This window comes from Phocoena phocoena, chromosome 6 (assembly GCF_963924675.1).
Source record: "Phocoena phocoena chromosome 6, mPhoPho1.1, whole genome shotgun sequence".
NCBI lineage: Eukaryota > Metazoa > Chordata > Mammalia > Artiodactyla > Phocoenidae > Phocoena > Phocoena phocoena.
In genome coordinates, this window is record NC_089224.1 from 13,433,808 (window position 1) to 13,451,870 (window position 18,063).

General features: G+C 42.4%; 1 protein-coding gene across 1 annotated transcript in view; it reads right to left on the minus strand.

Moving 5' to 3' along the window:
* Positions 1-18,063, minus strand: part of DOCK5 (dedicator of cytokinesis 5) — a 154,398-nt gene that overhangs the window by 92,310 nt on the left and 44,025 nt on the right. Inside the window, exons 6-12 of the mRNA XM_065879847.1 lie at positions 17,720-17,868; positions 14,467-14,602; positions 12,970-13,127; positions 11,396-11,477; positions 8,469-8,598; positions 5,874-5,946; positions 2,045-2,187 (exon numbers count right to left, since the gene is read on the minus strand). Coding sequence (XP_065735919.1) covers positions 2,045-2,187; positions 5,874-5,946; positions 8,469-8,598; positions 11,396-11,477; positions 12,970-13,127; positions 14,467-14,602; positions 17,720-17,868 — 871 coding nt within the window. The remainder of the gene's footprint in view (positions 1-2,044; positions 2,188-5,873; positions 5,947-8,468; positions 8,599-11,395; positions 11,478-12,969; positions 13,128-14,466; positions 14,603-17,719; positions 17,869-18,063) is intronic.

Below are 18,063 nucleotides of genomic sequence, written 5' to 3' on the forward strand. Positions count from 1 at the left end.
GTGAACAGATAAAAAGACAGGAAATTAAAGGAAAAAATAAGTGTATCACTATCAAATCTCTGAGTACGAACCATTTTTCTAAGTAGAGAAACAAATGAAGAAATCACAAAAGCAAAAGAATTATCTATACAAACTGAAATTGTGATATGCATAAAAAGTAAAAGGTATACTTCAAAAACCATATACTACATATGCCTATAAAAGGCATGGTGAAATATTATAAGAAATTAGGAATTCATACTAAGAAGAACATTCAGATCCTCACAAATAAACAGAACATGAATATACAATTCACAAAGAAGTACAAAAGGTTTATAAATATTTGGCAAACCAGAAATCGAAAAGTATGTGTCCTAAGTAAGACAAATTGTTATCTTCATTACACAAAGAGTTCACAAAAACTTTAGAAAGGAAGGAAAACTTTAGAAAACTCCTAAATATCAATACATATGAAGGCCAGACAGTTCACTGTCACGTAGTTTTTTAAAATGCTACGGTGGTCTACTTTTCACCTTTCAAACAGGTCAAGATTTTTAAACATCAGTTTGCAAAGTGGGCATATGGTAATTAGTGCCCACAGGAAGAAACCTATGGGAAGTATTCTGGAAATATGTACATCTCCAGGTTTAAGCTCATTCCTGGCCCAGAAATCCTACTTCCGGGAATTTTCTCGGGGAGGCAGTCCTAAATATGGAAAAAGATTCATATATAAAGATAGTCACAGCAGAGTTATTTAAATTTATAATGGCAACAAAAGAGAAAGCATTTAAGTGCTTACCTAGGAATTCCATGCTCAAAAAAAAAAAAAAAAAAAATATATATATATATATATATATATATATATCCAAGCAATGGAATATTATGCAGCCACAAAAAATATTTATGAAGAGCATGAAAACATTTGAAAAGTGTATTGCTAAGAAGGAGGAGAAGGAATGGTATTCTTTTTTCAGTTTTGTTCAAAAAAATTGTACATACACAGCAATCTACTTAGTGTAAGGGTTTTCCACTTTAACAAATTATATCCTTAGGTTAGGAGTTCCAAAACAACAGAAATACATTTAGTTATTTATTTTCGGATTCTATGATTTCTCACACGTATTTACTACTCAGGATAACTGTGAACACATGGCAAATTAAATATCCTGAAAATGTTTCCTAATTGCTTCCACTTCAGAAGACGATTACAGGGTGGTAAAAAAAAAAAAAAAAACTTGACTCAATCTTCAAAATTATCCCCAAATCATCACCATTTGAATTTCAGATTTTAAACTATTTTCCCTTATTATTTGAGTTAAAAATGCAGTTTCAATAAGCAGAACTCCTCTGAGTTAAAACTATGTCAACAAAATGATATATGGAGGTACTAAAAACAACTAAAAATGTTGTGCTAGGTAGCCCATTAGTTTATATTAATACATATTCATTTGCATCACTTTGGTCTCCTTCCTCTCAATTTTAGGAAACATATCGGGAGAAACATATTCAGAGAGTGGAACATAATTATCCTCAAAACTCTTTTTCTTAACTAATGAGAACCTACTGTATAGCACAAGGGACTGTACTCAATGCTCTGCGGTGACTTAAATGGGAAGGAAATCCAAAAAAGGGATCTATGTATACGTATAACTGATTCACTTTGCTATACAGCAGAAACTAACACAACGTTGTGAAGCAACTATAAAAACTAATTTTTTTAGTTTTTAATTTCCAATAAAAATTAATTTTAAAAAATAAAAAAAAAAAACTTTTCCTTTGTGCCTTGACCTGTGGAAACAACACGGGGATTACAGGTCAGACAAAAGTGAGGAAAGACTCATGGGATGAGAATCTGTTCTGTAGAATTTACAAAATACAGCTGTGATCCAACTCTCTTAAGTCTTAACTGCCTTTAGACGGAAACTGAGGTGGGCAGTCCCCAGCAGGGTCTGTTTTATATCAGAGAAAGATAGTGAAAGGGCCAGAGTCCAAGGACTCAGCTCTGAGTGCCACCCCTCCACCCGTGCCAGAGTCCCCTCCCAGCTCAGTACATAGGGCTGTGTACCTTGTCCTTTGTGATTCACTTCTTTGGCTGCTATCACTTTATTCAAGACTGAAGTGAGTGGCTCGTTCTCCCCAATCACATGGGATGTTATCAGGGGCGACATGATTAGCTGCCTCTGCCGGATATAGGTTTCCATGGCAATTCTGGGAAAGTCAGAAATGACTGGTAAGGAAAAAAGAGTTAAGTCTCTGCAGCACAGCCTCAGATAGTGGTGGGTCCGATGCGCGTCAGTTGGAAATATAAACAGTAGAGGAACCTAACTACAGGATACTTTCCATCTTTATTTTCCCACCGGGGGCCTATCTTAGACACCGAATTCATCTTGAAATGACTTGGGGGAGTGAGGGGATAAATAAACCCCAAGAACAAACAAAACTGATGGTCAAATGTTAACAACTAAAACCAGGGGCGATGCTTGATGCACTTTATAAGGTGGGAGAGGCTGCGGGAATGGAATGGTAGATGGACGGAGGAAGGGGCAGGAAGACCCAGCCTCCGGGTCCTGGCTCTACTTGCCAAGTGAGCTCTGCTAGAGTCTCCCCTCTGGGCCTCAGTTTCCTCATCTGTAAGGAAATGGGCCAGGATCACATGCCTGGAAGGCCCACATCTAGTGACAAGACTCAATGTACAAGAGCGGTATGTACGCAGCGGCTTCGGGATGGTGTTCGTGGAACCCCACACGATGAAGAACTATGCTTAGGGTTGCAATGGCACAGCCACCAGCAAACAAGAGCCACTTTAAAGATCACATCTGGCTGAGGCTCATACAGGGGGATCAAAGAGCCAAACACAGCCCCCATTCTATGGGAAGCACAAGCGCTATCAATAACTACATATCAGCCGGGCGCGGGACAACGGTGGCCAGTCTTCTCTGCTGTGGTTTCCTTCTCTTGCCCACGACACACAGGCCAGCTTTCTCTGCAGGGTTCAGACCTGTACCCTGACAATAGGGGGGAAGCATTCTGCAATATGTTCCTGAAAAGTGGGATTGCGACAGTCTGAGTTGTTTTCAAATGACTCCCTCTTAGACTAGCAGGATACACGCATAAAACTCTCCCAATATAATAATCACTACAAAGCTTTCGAGGTGAGTTATGAAAGCATTTGCCATAAATCTTAGGAGTTCTACGCCAGAGGCTGTGATGTGCATCGTGAAAGCTGCAGTGGCTGTTGGCCACACAGTGAGTGGTAATCAAATTAGGGCTGGGCTCCTTGGAGACTCAAAGCTTGTATTATTATGCGGTGGAGACAGTCTGAAAGCTCAGTTTCAGCAGGGCTGCTTAGGTAAGAGCTGGTTCAGAAAGTAAGCGGGGAGGCACATAACCAAAGAAGAAACCCACCTCAGAAAGTGAGACAAATACAGAGAAACACATTTGAGGTAACTCACATCCATAATGTGGCTCCTATTTTATATACATTTATAATATTATTTGTATGGAGTAGAATAAATTTCATACTCATGAATGCTGCCCCGATAATTCATATATATTGAAACATATATAATATTATATATATTATTATATAATATTTCATATAACTCCCACATCCATGAATGCTGCTCCTAGTACACATATACATATAAAATATACATATATTATACATAGGACATAATTATAATATATGTATATATAATAGAAACAACATTCATGGATATGAAAATTATTTATATTTATCACAAGTATATTTATATTTTATGTATTTATAGGTTCACATTTATGCTATATATTTTATTTAATATTTATTATATTTACATAAGATATTGTAATATAGTTGGTTTAATATATGAAATCATTTGATTTAATGCATTAATATAAAATTATATATTTTAATATATTACATGTATTAATTTAATATATCACACTTATTTAATATACTTAAATATACGTATTTACACTGGGAGCAGCATTCATGAATTTGAAAGTTGTGTCATAATTCACACTAGCACTAAGCTACATAAAATATTTACCTCACCATATTCTTGGAGGGTCAGTGTATAGGTGGTAGGATACTAGATAAGTACATATTTTAAAAATAATTAATAGCAGCTTCTGGATGAGAAGGGAAGTACTACTTAGCACAAACTATTTATACTATTATATTTAGAAACTTATCCAAAAGTGCTGGACTTTAAAATGAAAGATAAGGATTTTTAGACTTTAAATAAAATTACATATAATACCTATTTATTGTAGAAAGAATAGTAAGCAGTTAAACCAAAAGAGGGGCTAAATCACCTAGAGTTACACCAACAGAAATAATCACTGTTAATTATGGAGTATATTCTTTGAAATTTCTAAATTTTAAGATTTTTAATGCATTATAACAATTTATATTCTTATAAGTAGTATTTATACCCACTGAACGCTGAATATCATATTTTTAAAACTTCGTCAACCCCAAAACTAAACCTCATTGTTTCATTTGCCTTTCATTGATTCTCAATGAATTTATAGGCCATTTCTTTGCATGTGTATGTTTCCTTCTTACTTCCTTATGAACTTGTATTAATTCCTTACAATTTAGAAATATTTATTCTTTTTCATAGACATTGCAAAGAGTTTATTAAATTTTTTCTATGTATAAGTTGTCTAAAATTTCTGTGTGGCGAAACCTATCAATTTTTCTTCTTTAGGTGAATCTTTGGTGTCTGAATCAGAAAGGCCTCCCACACATCACACCGTATAAAACTTTTGTTTTCCTATAGTACTTTAAGATTTTTGGCTCTTACACTTATATATGTTATCATCTGGAATTTACAGTGGTATGAGGTGGGAGATGAGGATCTAACTTATGTTTCTTAAATGGTTAGCTAATTTTCTCAAACATTACCTTTTGCAGAGTTTATCTTTCTCCACTGATTTTAAATTATTTTAAAATAATTAAAATATATATATAACCATATTACTTATTACTAATAAAATCACATGTTAACTCAAATATCCTTGGGCTGGTTTCTGGAATTCTCGGTTTGTCATATTGATCTGTTGTGGTGGCCGCATACTGGCCGAGACAATCAATTCTTCTCACTGACACGACTGCCCTGTTAGGAGTCAGATCCAGCAACGTCCCAGCCACCTGTGCGAGGTCAGTGGCGCATGCTTGCTGGAGTATGAGCCAGTCACGATGTTCACACGTACGCTCCTTCAGCGTTACGGGGATAGAGAGTAGCTCTCCAACGTCCCCCAGTGGCCCACCTGGGGCTCCAGCTCCTGAGACTCAGAATGGGGAGCTGAGTGCAGCTCTGCGGGGAAAGCTTCCATGCATTCCCAGGCTGGCTTCCCTCCGCTTGCAGGAAAACAAGGATTAGTCTACCCTTCACTCTCGCATCTCCTAAACCTTTGTTACTCAAAGTGTGATCCTCAGACCTGCAGTAGCAGCATCACCTAGAAGCTTGTCAGATGCAGACTCCAGACCCACCAGATCGTGTTTTCCATTCTAACAAGATCCCAGGTAATTCATACGCAGGTTACAGTCTGAGAAACCCTGTGCTATTCTACTCGATTCCTCGTCCTCTGTGATACCTGTTCCACAGGACAAAGTACAAACTTTGGCATTTCTGGCATTTAAATGGCACCATGATCTGGTAGGTTTGCCCCTTATGTTCCTTTGGTCATTTCTGTAGAATCAGGAAAGTTCAGTTACCCTCTTAATGGAGCGCCACATGAAGGACTTTGAATAAAGTCTTCTGTCAGCTCCGCTCTGACAATCTTCCCGCTTAAGAGCTTTCCTTTTCTAACTAGGCAAAAGGTTCCTAGCACCTGGTTCTAACACACCATCCAAAGGCCTAATCCAGGTCTCAAGTCACCTGGGATAATGCCACAGTACTTACTGCTGAAACGGAATAAAATGTTGCTTTTCTTCATCATCCACCTTCCCATGTATGATATCGGTAATATCCATCACTAGGAAAAAGACAAAGCTTAATTAAAGAAACTAATTGCTTCAGGCCTCAGCGAGGAACTATGGAAGATTACAGTATCAGCAAACATAGAACCCTGGAGGAAGAAAGAGAGCGAGAGCGAGCAGGGACGTTTCTTTTCTTTCTTTGCCAATGATGACTCCCAGTGTCCCCAGCCTAGCAGGAGATCAATTCATCAGGGGCTCAGGCAGCGGCTTGGGTATTCTTGGATCAACCCTGCAGACGACCTCCTTTAAAACATTCTACTAGACCAAGTTGGTGAATTCTTGAGTCACGTGACACTGACCCTTTTTAGTAAGCCTGCGTTCCAAGACCCAAGACCCAGAGAACACTCTTTTTTTTTTTTTCTTGGCAGGAGTGTCAATACAATAAAAGACCTGGGAGAGGAACTCAAGACTTGCAGTGGTCCACCGTCCCTCAGATTTGACATTTTCTCACCTGGTTTCCACATAAATGAAGGGCACCAGGGCACTAACAGCACAGACTAGAAGACCATATAGTGATTTGGTCTTTGATGCCCGGTAGGCGCTATTAAGGAAGCGCTGTTGTAACCCTACTGCATGGATTATCTTATTTATACAAATATTAATATTAGCCCTACTTTAAGAGATGAGGAAACTAACTACAGGAAAGGTAGGTAATTTTCCCTAGGTCAGAAGTTTAAGTGGTAAAGCCAGGGTATGAACCCAGTGATTACAGGGCCAAACCATTTAACCTAACTATGCCTGCTGCCTAGAGCACTAATAAGTGGGCCATTCACTCTACAGCTGCTGAGGTTAGGCAAGGGCCATGGCAAGAAGCCATTCCTTGGTTAATAAATTACAATCTAGCCCCAAAACACACACTAACGATCCACACCACAGGTAATCCGTTTGGCGATTAAAAGAAATATTGAGATATGAGACAATAATCATTAGAAAAACTAAAGACAAGAGAGGAAATGATTTCTCAAATCAATCCGAACATATAGTGCATAAGGCTTGGGAATGAATAGTTAGTGAAAGGAAGCTGTAGAAAGCAGGGCATGACATCAACTTGCTATCAGCCCTTAATAGACCCCCTGAAAACTGCATGCGCCCGTGCGTGCGCACACTGGAGAATTTGTATTTGAACCCCCAAATAGGCAGTTCATTTGTGAATGACATCATCTAGTTACTCCTAACTTCTGGTGCTTGGCATCAAGGCTCAAAGTAAATGAATCTCCACGCCCTGAATGAACACACATACACCCTGAAATGGAAGGGCAAATAAAAGCCTTGAGCTTGACGTTTGAATCTCTATGGCCCAGTTTGAAAGACAACGACCTCGAATGTTCCTGAAATCTTTTATGAAAGAACAGACTGCCGAATAGATGGCTAAGCAGTCCTGGGCCAGGGTTCCTTGCCTTTTCTGGGCTTTTATTTCAATTCACTATCAGGAAGTAGTGCTGTCCCCTCTAGACAGAGCCTGGCCAACCTTGAGAGCAGGTGCAGTGCAAGGCCGTTCAAGGGATGCATGAGGCACACAGCCTCCTGGGGTACAAAGGCTGCCTCACCAGCCACGTAACCCACAGGTCAACTCTGAAAACGTGCAGTTTCTGGGCCCTCGTTCCAGGGGCAGAATTGATGGCTTTCAAAACTACTTAGGACCAAAGTGTCAGTGCAATACCAAAAATATATTTCCTCCATTTAACAAACTACAGAGGAAAATGGAGGGCCTCCTGGAAGGTTATGGAGTTTGATTTAAGCCAAGGACGCTCTTTGAAAGCAATGTTACCTTGGAAGAGCCAATTTCCTAGACACACAAACCACTTTCCCAGGAGAATTTTATTCAATTAAAATCAATACGCAGCCGCAGTCAGGGAAAATTACAACAGTCACACGGAGGCTTTACTGAGAGGGCCCTGCTGTGTACAAGACACAGTGCTGGGCGGTGAGGGAGAAACAAAGGAGGGGCATCTAGGTGAGGACACAGAACCCACAAAAAGCTACGTGGCAGTTTCAGGCAGTAAACGCGGTGTGCCTGATACTAACAACCAAATTCATCTTGCACTGTCTCTGAGTCTCCTCTCTCCTTCCTCCCTCTTCTCTGTATTTCTTTTAATTTTTTTTTTATTGTGGAAAAATATACATAACATGAAATTTGCCATTTTGACCATTTTTAAACGTACAGCTCAAAGTGGCATTAAAAACATTCACATTGGACTTCCCTGGCGACGCAGTGGTTGAGAATCCGCCTGCCAGTGCAGGGGACACGGGCTGCTTAAGGCTGAATGACATTCCCCCATATGGAAAGACCATTTTGCCTATCCATTCATCCGTCAACAGACAGCTGGGCTGCTTTGGCTATTGTGAACAACGCTGTGGTAAACGTGACTGTGACAATATCTCTTTGAGACCCTGCTTTTAATTCCTTTGGGGATACAGAAGTGAGATTGCTGGATCTTAATCTAATTTTTTGAGGCCCCACCATACTGTTTTCCCAGTGGCCATACCATCTTACATCCATCTCGGGTTCTTTCTGTACCTGCCACTCCAAAGGGTCTTCGGAGTCCACATGTGTGCTTTTTGCCCTCCTTCAGCTCCATGTGGCCAACCCGGACAATCTGGCATACGAGGCTGATGCGGGGCCGGATGAGGTCTGTGCTACTGAGGTCCTACAGGGGCAGAGAGAACAGAAAAGGATGTCACCCTACATCACCCTGTCACATTCATTTCTCTTTTCTTTTCACTCAACAATAAAACACCGTTCAGAGCGTACTTCCTAATGCTGAAATATCAGAAGGACTCCTCTCTTCCCCCATCCACCCAAGAACTATCATAGCATCAGAGAAAAATGACTGTATTCAAAAAAAGAATTTTTAAAAATTCCCCAGCTCCTACTTCAAATTTATAAATCAGATTGTATTCAATCTCAAGTCTCCAGTTTACGCAGGGTATGTAAAAATGGGATCCCTTGTCATTGTTACTTTATATCCTGGCCAGGGCATATCTGAGCACCAGACATTTCAGTGTCAAACTAAATTAAAACTTACAAGACATTGACATTTACTGGGTATCTACACATGCTGGTGATATTTCATTTCACCTTCCAAATAATCCTGTGAGGCAACTATGACACAGAAATTTACATGCATTGCTTTCTGCAATTATTCATCTGTTTCATGAGAGATATCCATGGAGAGCTTCTGGGTGTGTGTTGACTAATGAGAAACGTGGCGATGAAATATCTGTCTTTTTGGGGCTCATGCTCTATGCTTGTTTGTATTCCTAAGGATGGGTGAGTAAACCCACAAAAGAGCTCACATATCTCATTTGCTTTAATACCAGAAATGATTTAACTGCATCTCAAATTCTTTTCATGAAACGGCTATCCAAGGCCTCTTTACTGAATCAAGAATTACTTTTTAAACAATCGATCCATATCTATCCACTATAATCAAATTAACTCAGGTCTCCAAGATAGGAATATATACCGATGACGATATTCACCTTGAATTTCTACTCTAGGTTTTGTGAAGTTTCTATTAATAGAAACATAAAGATTTTAAGTGACTGGTTACATAAACTGGGGCACACTGATATTATTTAATAATATACAATCATGTATAAATGAAGTTTCTGTAGAATATTCAATGACCAAAGAATCGGTCACATTTTATTTCATTGAAAAAGTTGGACATGAAATTTGCATATAGGAGGAGCCTAACTGGTGGGGGGAGGAGAGGAGGGGGTGAATTGCAACTATTCTGAAATGGTATTGATTAGAAGATGGACCAATGATTCAACAACACCTTTTTAATGTGTTGTTGTTGTTGTTTTTTTAAATAATGTACGCATTGACTGATAAACGCCTTTTAATTTCAGGGAAAAAAACCCTCACATATCTCAGAATTGAGGAAATACTCTGCGTGTTGGGGAAAGGTTTTGGGAAGAGTTCTAAGCTCTTTTTTGTCGGTGTTTACTAGGTGATGAAGATGTGGATGGGTCAGTACAGGGATAGTAATACACCACTTTCCTCATAGGGGTAGGAGGTTAACAGATGGAATGAACAATAATAAGCAGAAATGAAGGCAGGCAGGAAGGAAGGAAGGCAAGAAGGCAGAAAGGAAGGAAGGCAGGAAGGAAGGAAGGAAGGAAGGCAAGAAGGAAGGCAGGCAGGAAGGAAGGAAGGCAGGCAGGCAGGCAGGAAGGCAGAAAGGAAGGAAGGCAGGAAGGAAGGCAGGAAGGCAGGAAGGAAGGAAGGAAGGCAGGAAGGGAGGGAGGGAGGCAGAAAGGAAGGAAGGCAGGCAGGCAGGAAGGAAGGAAGGCAGGAAGGAAGGAAGGAAGGCAGGCAGGCAGGCAGGAAGGAAGGAAGGAAGGAAGGCAGGAAGGCAGGCAGGCAGGAAGGAAGGCAGGAAGGCAGGCAGGAAGGAAAGAAGGAAGGAAGGAAGGAAGGCAGGCAGGAAGGCAGGAAGGAAGGAAGGCAGGAAGGAAGGAATGAAAGAAGGAAGGCAGGAATGAAGGAAGGAAGGCAGGAAGGACAGAAGGAAAGCAGGAAGGAAGGAAGGAAGGAAGGATGGAAGGAAGGAAGCAGGGACCAATGCGCCTTCCTATCACTTCCTTTGGTGCTTTACCTTAGACTCTGTTTTCCTGACTGTAAGAGTGGTAAGAGAAAAAGCAGACAAAATATTGGTGTGGCTTAAGGGAAAAAGGGAGAAAAGGAAGCCAGTATCTCTTTTAGGCTTAATGGGAGCTGGAAAACCTGCCCACCAAGGCTGCTCAGAGCAGGTGGCAGCAGCTCCAGGGCATTTCAAGCACTGATGTCCAAAAAAGGGGAGAGAATCCCAAGGAAGTTCCTAGCCCACGAAAAGGAGAGTCACCAGGCCCAAGGCTCTAGCCCAGTACATCTCCTGGCTCTTGATCCATTTACAGCAGCACCTCCTGACTCGGGGAAGTGGAGACAGAGAGCGAAAAGTCCATTAACATATAATCCAACAGAAAAGTCTAGTCCAGTCTTTGCCCCGACTGTAACATGGCTCTGGAAGGTTCCCCCCTTTATCTGCACAGCTCACCCCCTCATCAACTGGAAGTTCTTGCTGAAAGGTCTGCCCTCACCCAGCTGTTTAAGACAGCAACCCTCCCCCAGCCCAGAAACTCCCAATCCCCCCAAGGCACTCACGACCTCTAACATTCTATACAAATCCTCATCTATCTGATTACTGTTTATTACTGACTTCCCCATTAGGACAAAAAGCTACTTGAGAACCAGGACATTATCGGATGTGTTCACTGATGTATCTCAAGTGCCTGGCCTCTGACAGGTGCTCAATAAATATTTGGTGAATAAATGAGTGGGTCAGTCATGCTAGAGGGATCATGCTGATTGTTATTTTCATGTGTCCGTTTTTAAATTTTCCATATACCTGTGAAGATCACAAACAAAGGAAAGGGTTAAACATAGGTAGGACTTACAGTAAAGACCGCTTGAAGGTTATTAAGCTTCTCGATCTCCTTGGGCATTCCATTGCTGCCCCAACGAATTAGGTAGTTTTCACTGATGAAGGGGGAAAAAAAAAAATCTCAATGAGCACCTAAACGGGGAGGAAGCTGCTCTCAGTATAGACTTAATAGGGTCGAAAGGTGGCCCAGAAGAGCCCAGTAAAGTTCACCAGGCAGGTCTGAGACCACACCAATGACCGGCCTCTGGTCTCCTGGCTGTAGCCTGGCTCTCTGAGGTACACCCAGTACGGCCCCATGACAAGCACTGCTCAAACGGGCACAGACACAATAGATTCTACCAGATTCTATCTGGGGTCTATGTTCCATCTCAAATTCTTTGTATGAAAGTTTCAGTTTTGCTGAATCAGGAACATAATATTATAAGAACCATTCCAAGTCCATCCCCTGGAATCCACCACACTGCAATAAGCTTTCTATTTTAGATACAAACAATTTTGGGGCTTTCCTGGTGGCGCAGTGGTTAAGAATCCACCTGCCAATGCAGGGGACACAGATTCGAGCCCTGGTCCGGGAAGATCCCACATGCCACGGAGCAACTAAGCCCGTGCGCCACAGCTACTGAGCCTCCACTCTACAGCCCGTGAGCCACAACTACTGAGCCCGCGAGCCACAACTACTGAAGCCCATGTGCCTAGAGCCCGTGCTCCGCAACAAGAGAAGCCACCACAATGAGAAGCCCGCACACTGCAACGAAGAGTAGCTCCCGCTCACCGCAACTAGAGAAAACCCGTGCGCAGCAACGAAGACCCAACGCAGCCAAAAATTAATTAATTTAAAAATGTATTTAAAAAAATAATAAATAATTTGTCAGTAATTACTTTTAACCATCTTCTCAAGAATAAACCTGTTTTCTTAGCTGCTCAGCGGCAGCATGACCGTAGGGTTGAACAAAGCCTATAATCATCCCCTGAAGGCTTTAATTTACAGCAGTTTTGGGTTCACAGCAAAGTTGAGCCGCAGGTACAGATTTCCCCTAGGCCCCCCTCCATGCCCAGCCCCCACCCTTTATCAACAACCCCCAGCAGAATGGTACAGTCATTGTTATAATCATTGAACCTACACTGAGAGGTCATTATTACCCCGAGTCTACAGTTTACATCAGGGGTCACTCTTAGTGTTGGACATTCTATGGGTTTGGAAAAATGTGTAATGACACACACTCACCATGACAGTATCATAGAGGATAGTTTCACTGCTCTAAAATTCTCCGTGCTCTGCCGAGTCATCCCTCCCTCACCCCCCTCTCTTATACTCCTTTGAATTCTCTGTTCCTGTCACCATGTTCGGATGAGTTTTCTGTGATTTCTAAGACCCAGGGAGTACACAAACTGTTACTACTGCACTGTCTCAGCAGCTATTCAGAATGGCTTAGCGACCCAAAGGGTTTTATTTTCTACTGCCTAGAAATCCTCCCCTTCTCCTCCATCTTCTCCTCTCAAACCCAGCAAAGAAATCCTCAGGGAGGAGATAGGTGAAGACTGGGTATTTTTGCAAGGTTGACGGAAGATGACCTGGGTCTCTACTACCTGATGAACGTGGACTGGTCCGGGTCGTAGAGGGCCATGAACAACTCTGCATCTTCCCCAATGTTGCAGACAAAGTTCTTGAAGTTCACATAGAGGCCGTAGGTATGCACGGCACTGAAGATGGACTGGCCCCGCAAGTCCAGATTCTGCAGGATTGACTGAACACAGAGGACAAGATAGAAAAGCATCTTGGTTTCAGCAAGTGGGAAACGCTAGCAAAGACTCTGGCCTGCAAACGGGAGCCAAATATAATGACCACCGGAGAGAAGCACTTACTGAGAAGAAAGTGTGTATAAGTGGAGAAGTGATCAAGTGAGAAAAATAGAACCATTATTATTTAGGTGATCAAGGCAGTCCTGTGAAGCGCCTTGAACCCAAGTAATTCAATAAATGCTGTCTAAAGAGCAAATATCTAAAGTTTATGATAACTCAGGGTTTTAGTAGCTTTAAGAAGTTCTCATCTCTCACGACAATTTCTGGGTAAACCTCAAAAGCATAAACATCACGATTCATTATCCTTCTTTCGGGGAACAACTCTCATTGCAAATAAGAGATTCCACTGGACAGGTCCACCTTCAGGCATGATTAGCCATTAGATCCAGAAACACAACGAAATATTATTACAACTGTGAAGAAATAAAACCTACAAACTAAACGAAATAAAGAGAAACCTCTACTCATTAGAACAGAAAGACTGGAAGAATATATACCTCAACATCAGTATGTTTGGGCAGTCATAATATAGGTGACTTTTTTCTTTTTCTCTTTTCCTATACCTTTTGAATTTTTATTTATTGTCCAATTACTATTTTTAAAATCTTTCAAACACTTTATTTGTAAATATTATTTTACTTATTTTGGAAATCATGATCTATGTACTAAATACAGAAGTTTACAGAGTCAAGAGGCTTTCCTCCCACCCAGTGCTCCTCCTCAGAGGCATCCATTAATTGTCAGTTTCTTGTCTATCACTACAGAGTTAGTCTGCACATAGGAAAGCACAGATGTATGTATATTCTTTTCTGAAACACAAATAATAGCCTTTTATACACACGGTTCTGCATCTTGCTCTTTTCTGCTTAATACATTATCTTTGCAATCTTCCCAGGTCAGAATATACAAAACTGCCTTGTTCTTTTTGTAACATTCTGCTTCTAAAATGAGGAAATGAATGATTTTCTAAACAACGCTTCCACCTCTGTTGTCTTAACTCCTTTTCCTTCATTCAAAACAAAAGCAAAGGGCTTCCCTGGTGGCACAGTGGTTGAGAGTCCGCCTGCCGATGCAGGGGACACGGGTTCGTGCCCCAGTCCGGGAAGATCCCACATGCTGCGGAGCGCTGGGCCCGTGAGCCATGGCCGCTGAGCCTGCGCGTCCGGAGCCTGTGCTCCGCAACGGGAGAGGCCACAACAGTGAGAGGCGCGCGTACCGCAAAAAAAAAAAAAAAGCAAAAATGGAACCTCTGTGGCCAAAGTCTGCACATTTGAGGAAGCTCACCTTCTCTTCTTGAATCTTTTCCTCAATCCTCTTCGAGGCCACTTCATGGGCCTTGAAGAGGGCGATGGTGCTGGTTTCATCTGGGTCCAAGATGTTCCCGTTGTCGTCCCGCACGACCAGATCCAACCCCAGCATTCTAGAAAGAAAGAAATGGTCAGTTGGTTCTCCTCGTCAGGAGCAGACCCTTTCCTGAAGAGTCTTCACGGAAGAACCCAGAGGATTCAGCTGAAAGGCTGGGTGCCAGACAAGTCATGATAAGAAGAGTTCACTGGCTTTTCTTCTTTCAATTTTTGCTTCCTTTCCATACAACAACAATGCTAAAAAACTTACGCAAATGTTACCCAAACTCATATAATATGCAAAGTAATTTGGTCTGCAGAACCTCAACAGGAAAGGCAAAACTGGCGCTAATTCTAACCAAAATCGTCTGACCAATGCTTCTTTCCCCTAATCATCTGTAGTTTGCTATAGGAACTATGAAAGACGAATGCTCAGATACTGGGGAGCTTACCCTGATTTCCTTAAAAGCACAGGCCTGGGGTGACAGTGCTTAATTCAAGACTGTTTTTTGTTTGTTTGTTTTTTAAATTTATTTATTTAATTTATTTATTATTTTTGGCTGTGTTGGGTCTTCGTTGCTGCGTGCGGGCTTTCTCTAGTTGTGGCGACCAGGGGCTACTCTTCGTTGCGGTGCGGGGGTTTCTCATTGCAGTGGCTTCTCTTGTTGCGGAGCATGAGCTCTAGGCGCACGGGTTTCAGTAGTTGTGGCTCACGGGCTCTAGAGCACAGGCTCAGCAGTTGTGACGCACAGGCTTAGTTGCTCCGCGGCATGTGGGATCTTCCCGAACCAGGGCTCGAACCCGTGTCCCCTGCATTGGCAGGCGGATTCTTAACCACTGCGCCACCAGGGAAGCCCTTGTCAAGACCATTTTAAAGGAGATCAAGGGAGTTCCTTGGTGGCCTAGTGGTTAGCATTCAGGGCTTCCACTGCTGTGGCCTGGGTTCAATCCCTGGTCGGAGAACTGAGATCCCACAACACATACGGCGCAGCCAAAAACAACAAGAGCAACAAAAGGAATCAAAGAAGTTAAGTCCTGGCTGTTGGTATCACAAAATCTATCTCAGAGAATGGGCTCTGGTGTCAGCTGGACCAAGATTTGCATCCTGGTTTTAATACTTGCTGGCAATATGACTCTGGTCATCTACTTAATTTTGCAAACGCCTGGTTTCCTCGTCTGTAAATTATTCCCTACCCTTCAGGGCTATTGTGTGAATTTAATGAGATAACGCATATATAGCACAGTACATATATAGCACACAGTACAATATCTAGCATATAATAGGCTCTCAATGAATGTTAGCTCCTACTGGCACAAGAAAACCCCTGGCTGTGTTAAGACAGAGCTCTGGGTGCCGCACGGGAATAGTAAGGCCCATACGGTCCCTGCATGGCAGCATCCCAGCAAGGCTTTTTATGCCCGATGTGCACACAGAAGCAGTAAAAATTGTACTTAGTTCTAAGAAGTTGGGAACTGTGGTGGAAACAGGATACTGTGATCAGAACACCCAGTTCATTCCAGGCACTAGCAGTTTAGGAGTGAGGATGTCCAAAGGGCAAGAAAGTTCAAGGATAACGGTGGCACGTGCCAAGTCTTTGGGCAGAAAGCAAAAATGCCTAATTTCCTGCCTCCCTGTTTTATAGCATCTCCATCAACTGATTCAATCTGGCAGGTCCCTTGCCATGGCGGCCAGACCCACAGGCCGCCCAGACTATGAGCAATGGGCCCTGCTGGCTGCTCAGAGACTGGATCACAGATGCACTGACTGACGGAGCAGCTTCATTTCTTGAGCTGCTTCCAAGGGCTGAAATGAAAAGGCCAGCATGGTCTGCTGTTTGTAGGACATTACCATGCTTTGCCAGAGACCAGAGGCCTCCAGGCTGATGCCACAGTGTGCCAAGACCCAAGAATACAGAGGCAGTCTGTGTGCCAGGAGGGAGCTGCTTTATCCCATCTTAGCTGTTGTTTAAGCATCCCCCCGGGACTATATGACTAGCAGTGCAGCTCCTGTGGTTATAGTCCTGTGGACAGACAAGGGCGGAGCAACTAAGCCCGTGCACCGCAACTACTGAGCCTGCGCTCTAGAGCCCGCGAGCCACAACTACTGAAGCCCGCGCACCTAGAGCCCGTGCTCCGCAACAAGAGACGCCACCACAAGGAGAAGCCTGCAAGCCGCAACGAAGAGTAGCCCCTGCTCGCTGCAACTAGCGAAAGCCCGCGTGCAGCAACGAAGACCCAACACAGCCAAGGAAAAAAAACAAAACAAAACTAAATGTCAAATGAATCATCAACAAAAACTGAGAAACGAACCCAGTGTTTAAAAAGAGCTGGTCAGGAAGGACGAATCATCCCAGGTCACCATCAATTTTGATGAATCTACTAAATTTTTTGTCTTCCAAAGGGCAGTAACATCTGGGACCTACATATCTGACCGAGCCAATCGGAAGATGAATGACGTGATTAACTCTTTAGAGGTTATCGGAGACAGGCTATTCTGGCAAATCTGGTTTTTACACAATGTAAGCAATGTTCCCACTTAGGGGAAGACAGAAAGAAAGAGACAGAATGAGTCTGACGATGATCCTGTTAGAAGAAAGATAGCGGGGGGGGGGGAGGGATAAATTATGGTTTGGGATGACAGATACACACCACTACATATAAAAATAGATAAACAACAAGGACCTGATGTATAGCACAGGGAACTCTACTCAATATTCTTTAATAACCTAAATGGGAAAAGAATCTGAAAAAGAACAGATACATGTATAACTGAATCACTTTGCTGTACACCTGAAACTAACACAACATTGTAAAGCAACTATACTCCAGTATAAAATAAAAACTAAAAAAAAAAAAGAATAAAGATAGAGATAGTCCCAGGTCCCCGAAATTGTCAGCTTCTGATGCCCAGACCCTCTGAGTTTGTCTGGCAGTGGAGTTGCTTCCAATCAAGCTCCATATTCCCTGATCATCCATCATCTCCTTGAGACCAGAGATCCAGCACAGGGTCTGGCCCATGAAGGGCACTGCCAAGTTTTCTTCTACAAAATTAAATATTTTCCAAGGCAGAAAGAGAACAGTTAAGCATTGTTCTTTGGCAACTCCAAGATCACAAGCTCATGGTGAGCTGTGTCCTTAGCATGAAGGTGTGTGGTTTTTTCCAAGTTCTCAGTGAAAAGTCATCCCTGGTTTACCTGTTCCCGTGATCGATTTTGGCTGTGACCTTCATCTTGAGCTCTGCCAGTTCGTCCTTGGGGAGGGTTCCAGACAGGATCTGGGACCGCCACTCGATCAGGCTGTACGTCATCTGCTGCAGTTGGCGGAAGAGCGTGACCTTGTTGTTCTAAGGTGGGAAAATGAGGCAGAGCAAAGGACCAAAAAAAAGAGAGAAAAAAAAAAAAAGGTGTGATGGAAGATAAGAACATCTTTGGACCCGATCCTTTATAAGGTGTCATTAGACTAACCATGCCAGTGCCTGATCCAGCCACATGTGGCGACCTTGTTTAAACCTCACCTGCCCAAAGGAGGAATGGCTTTG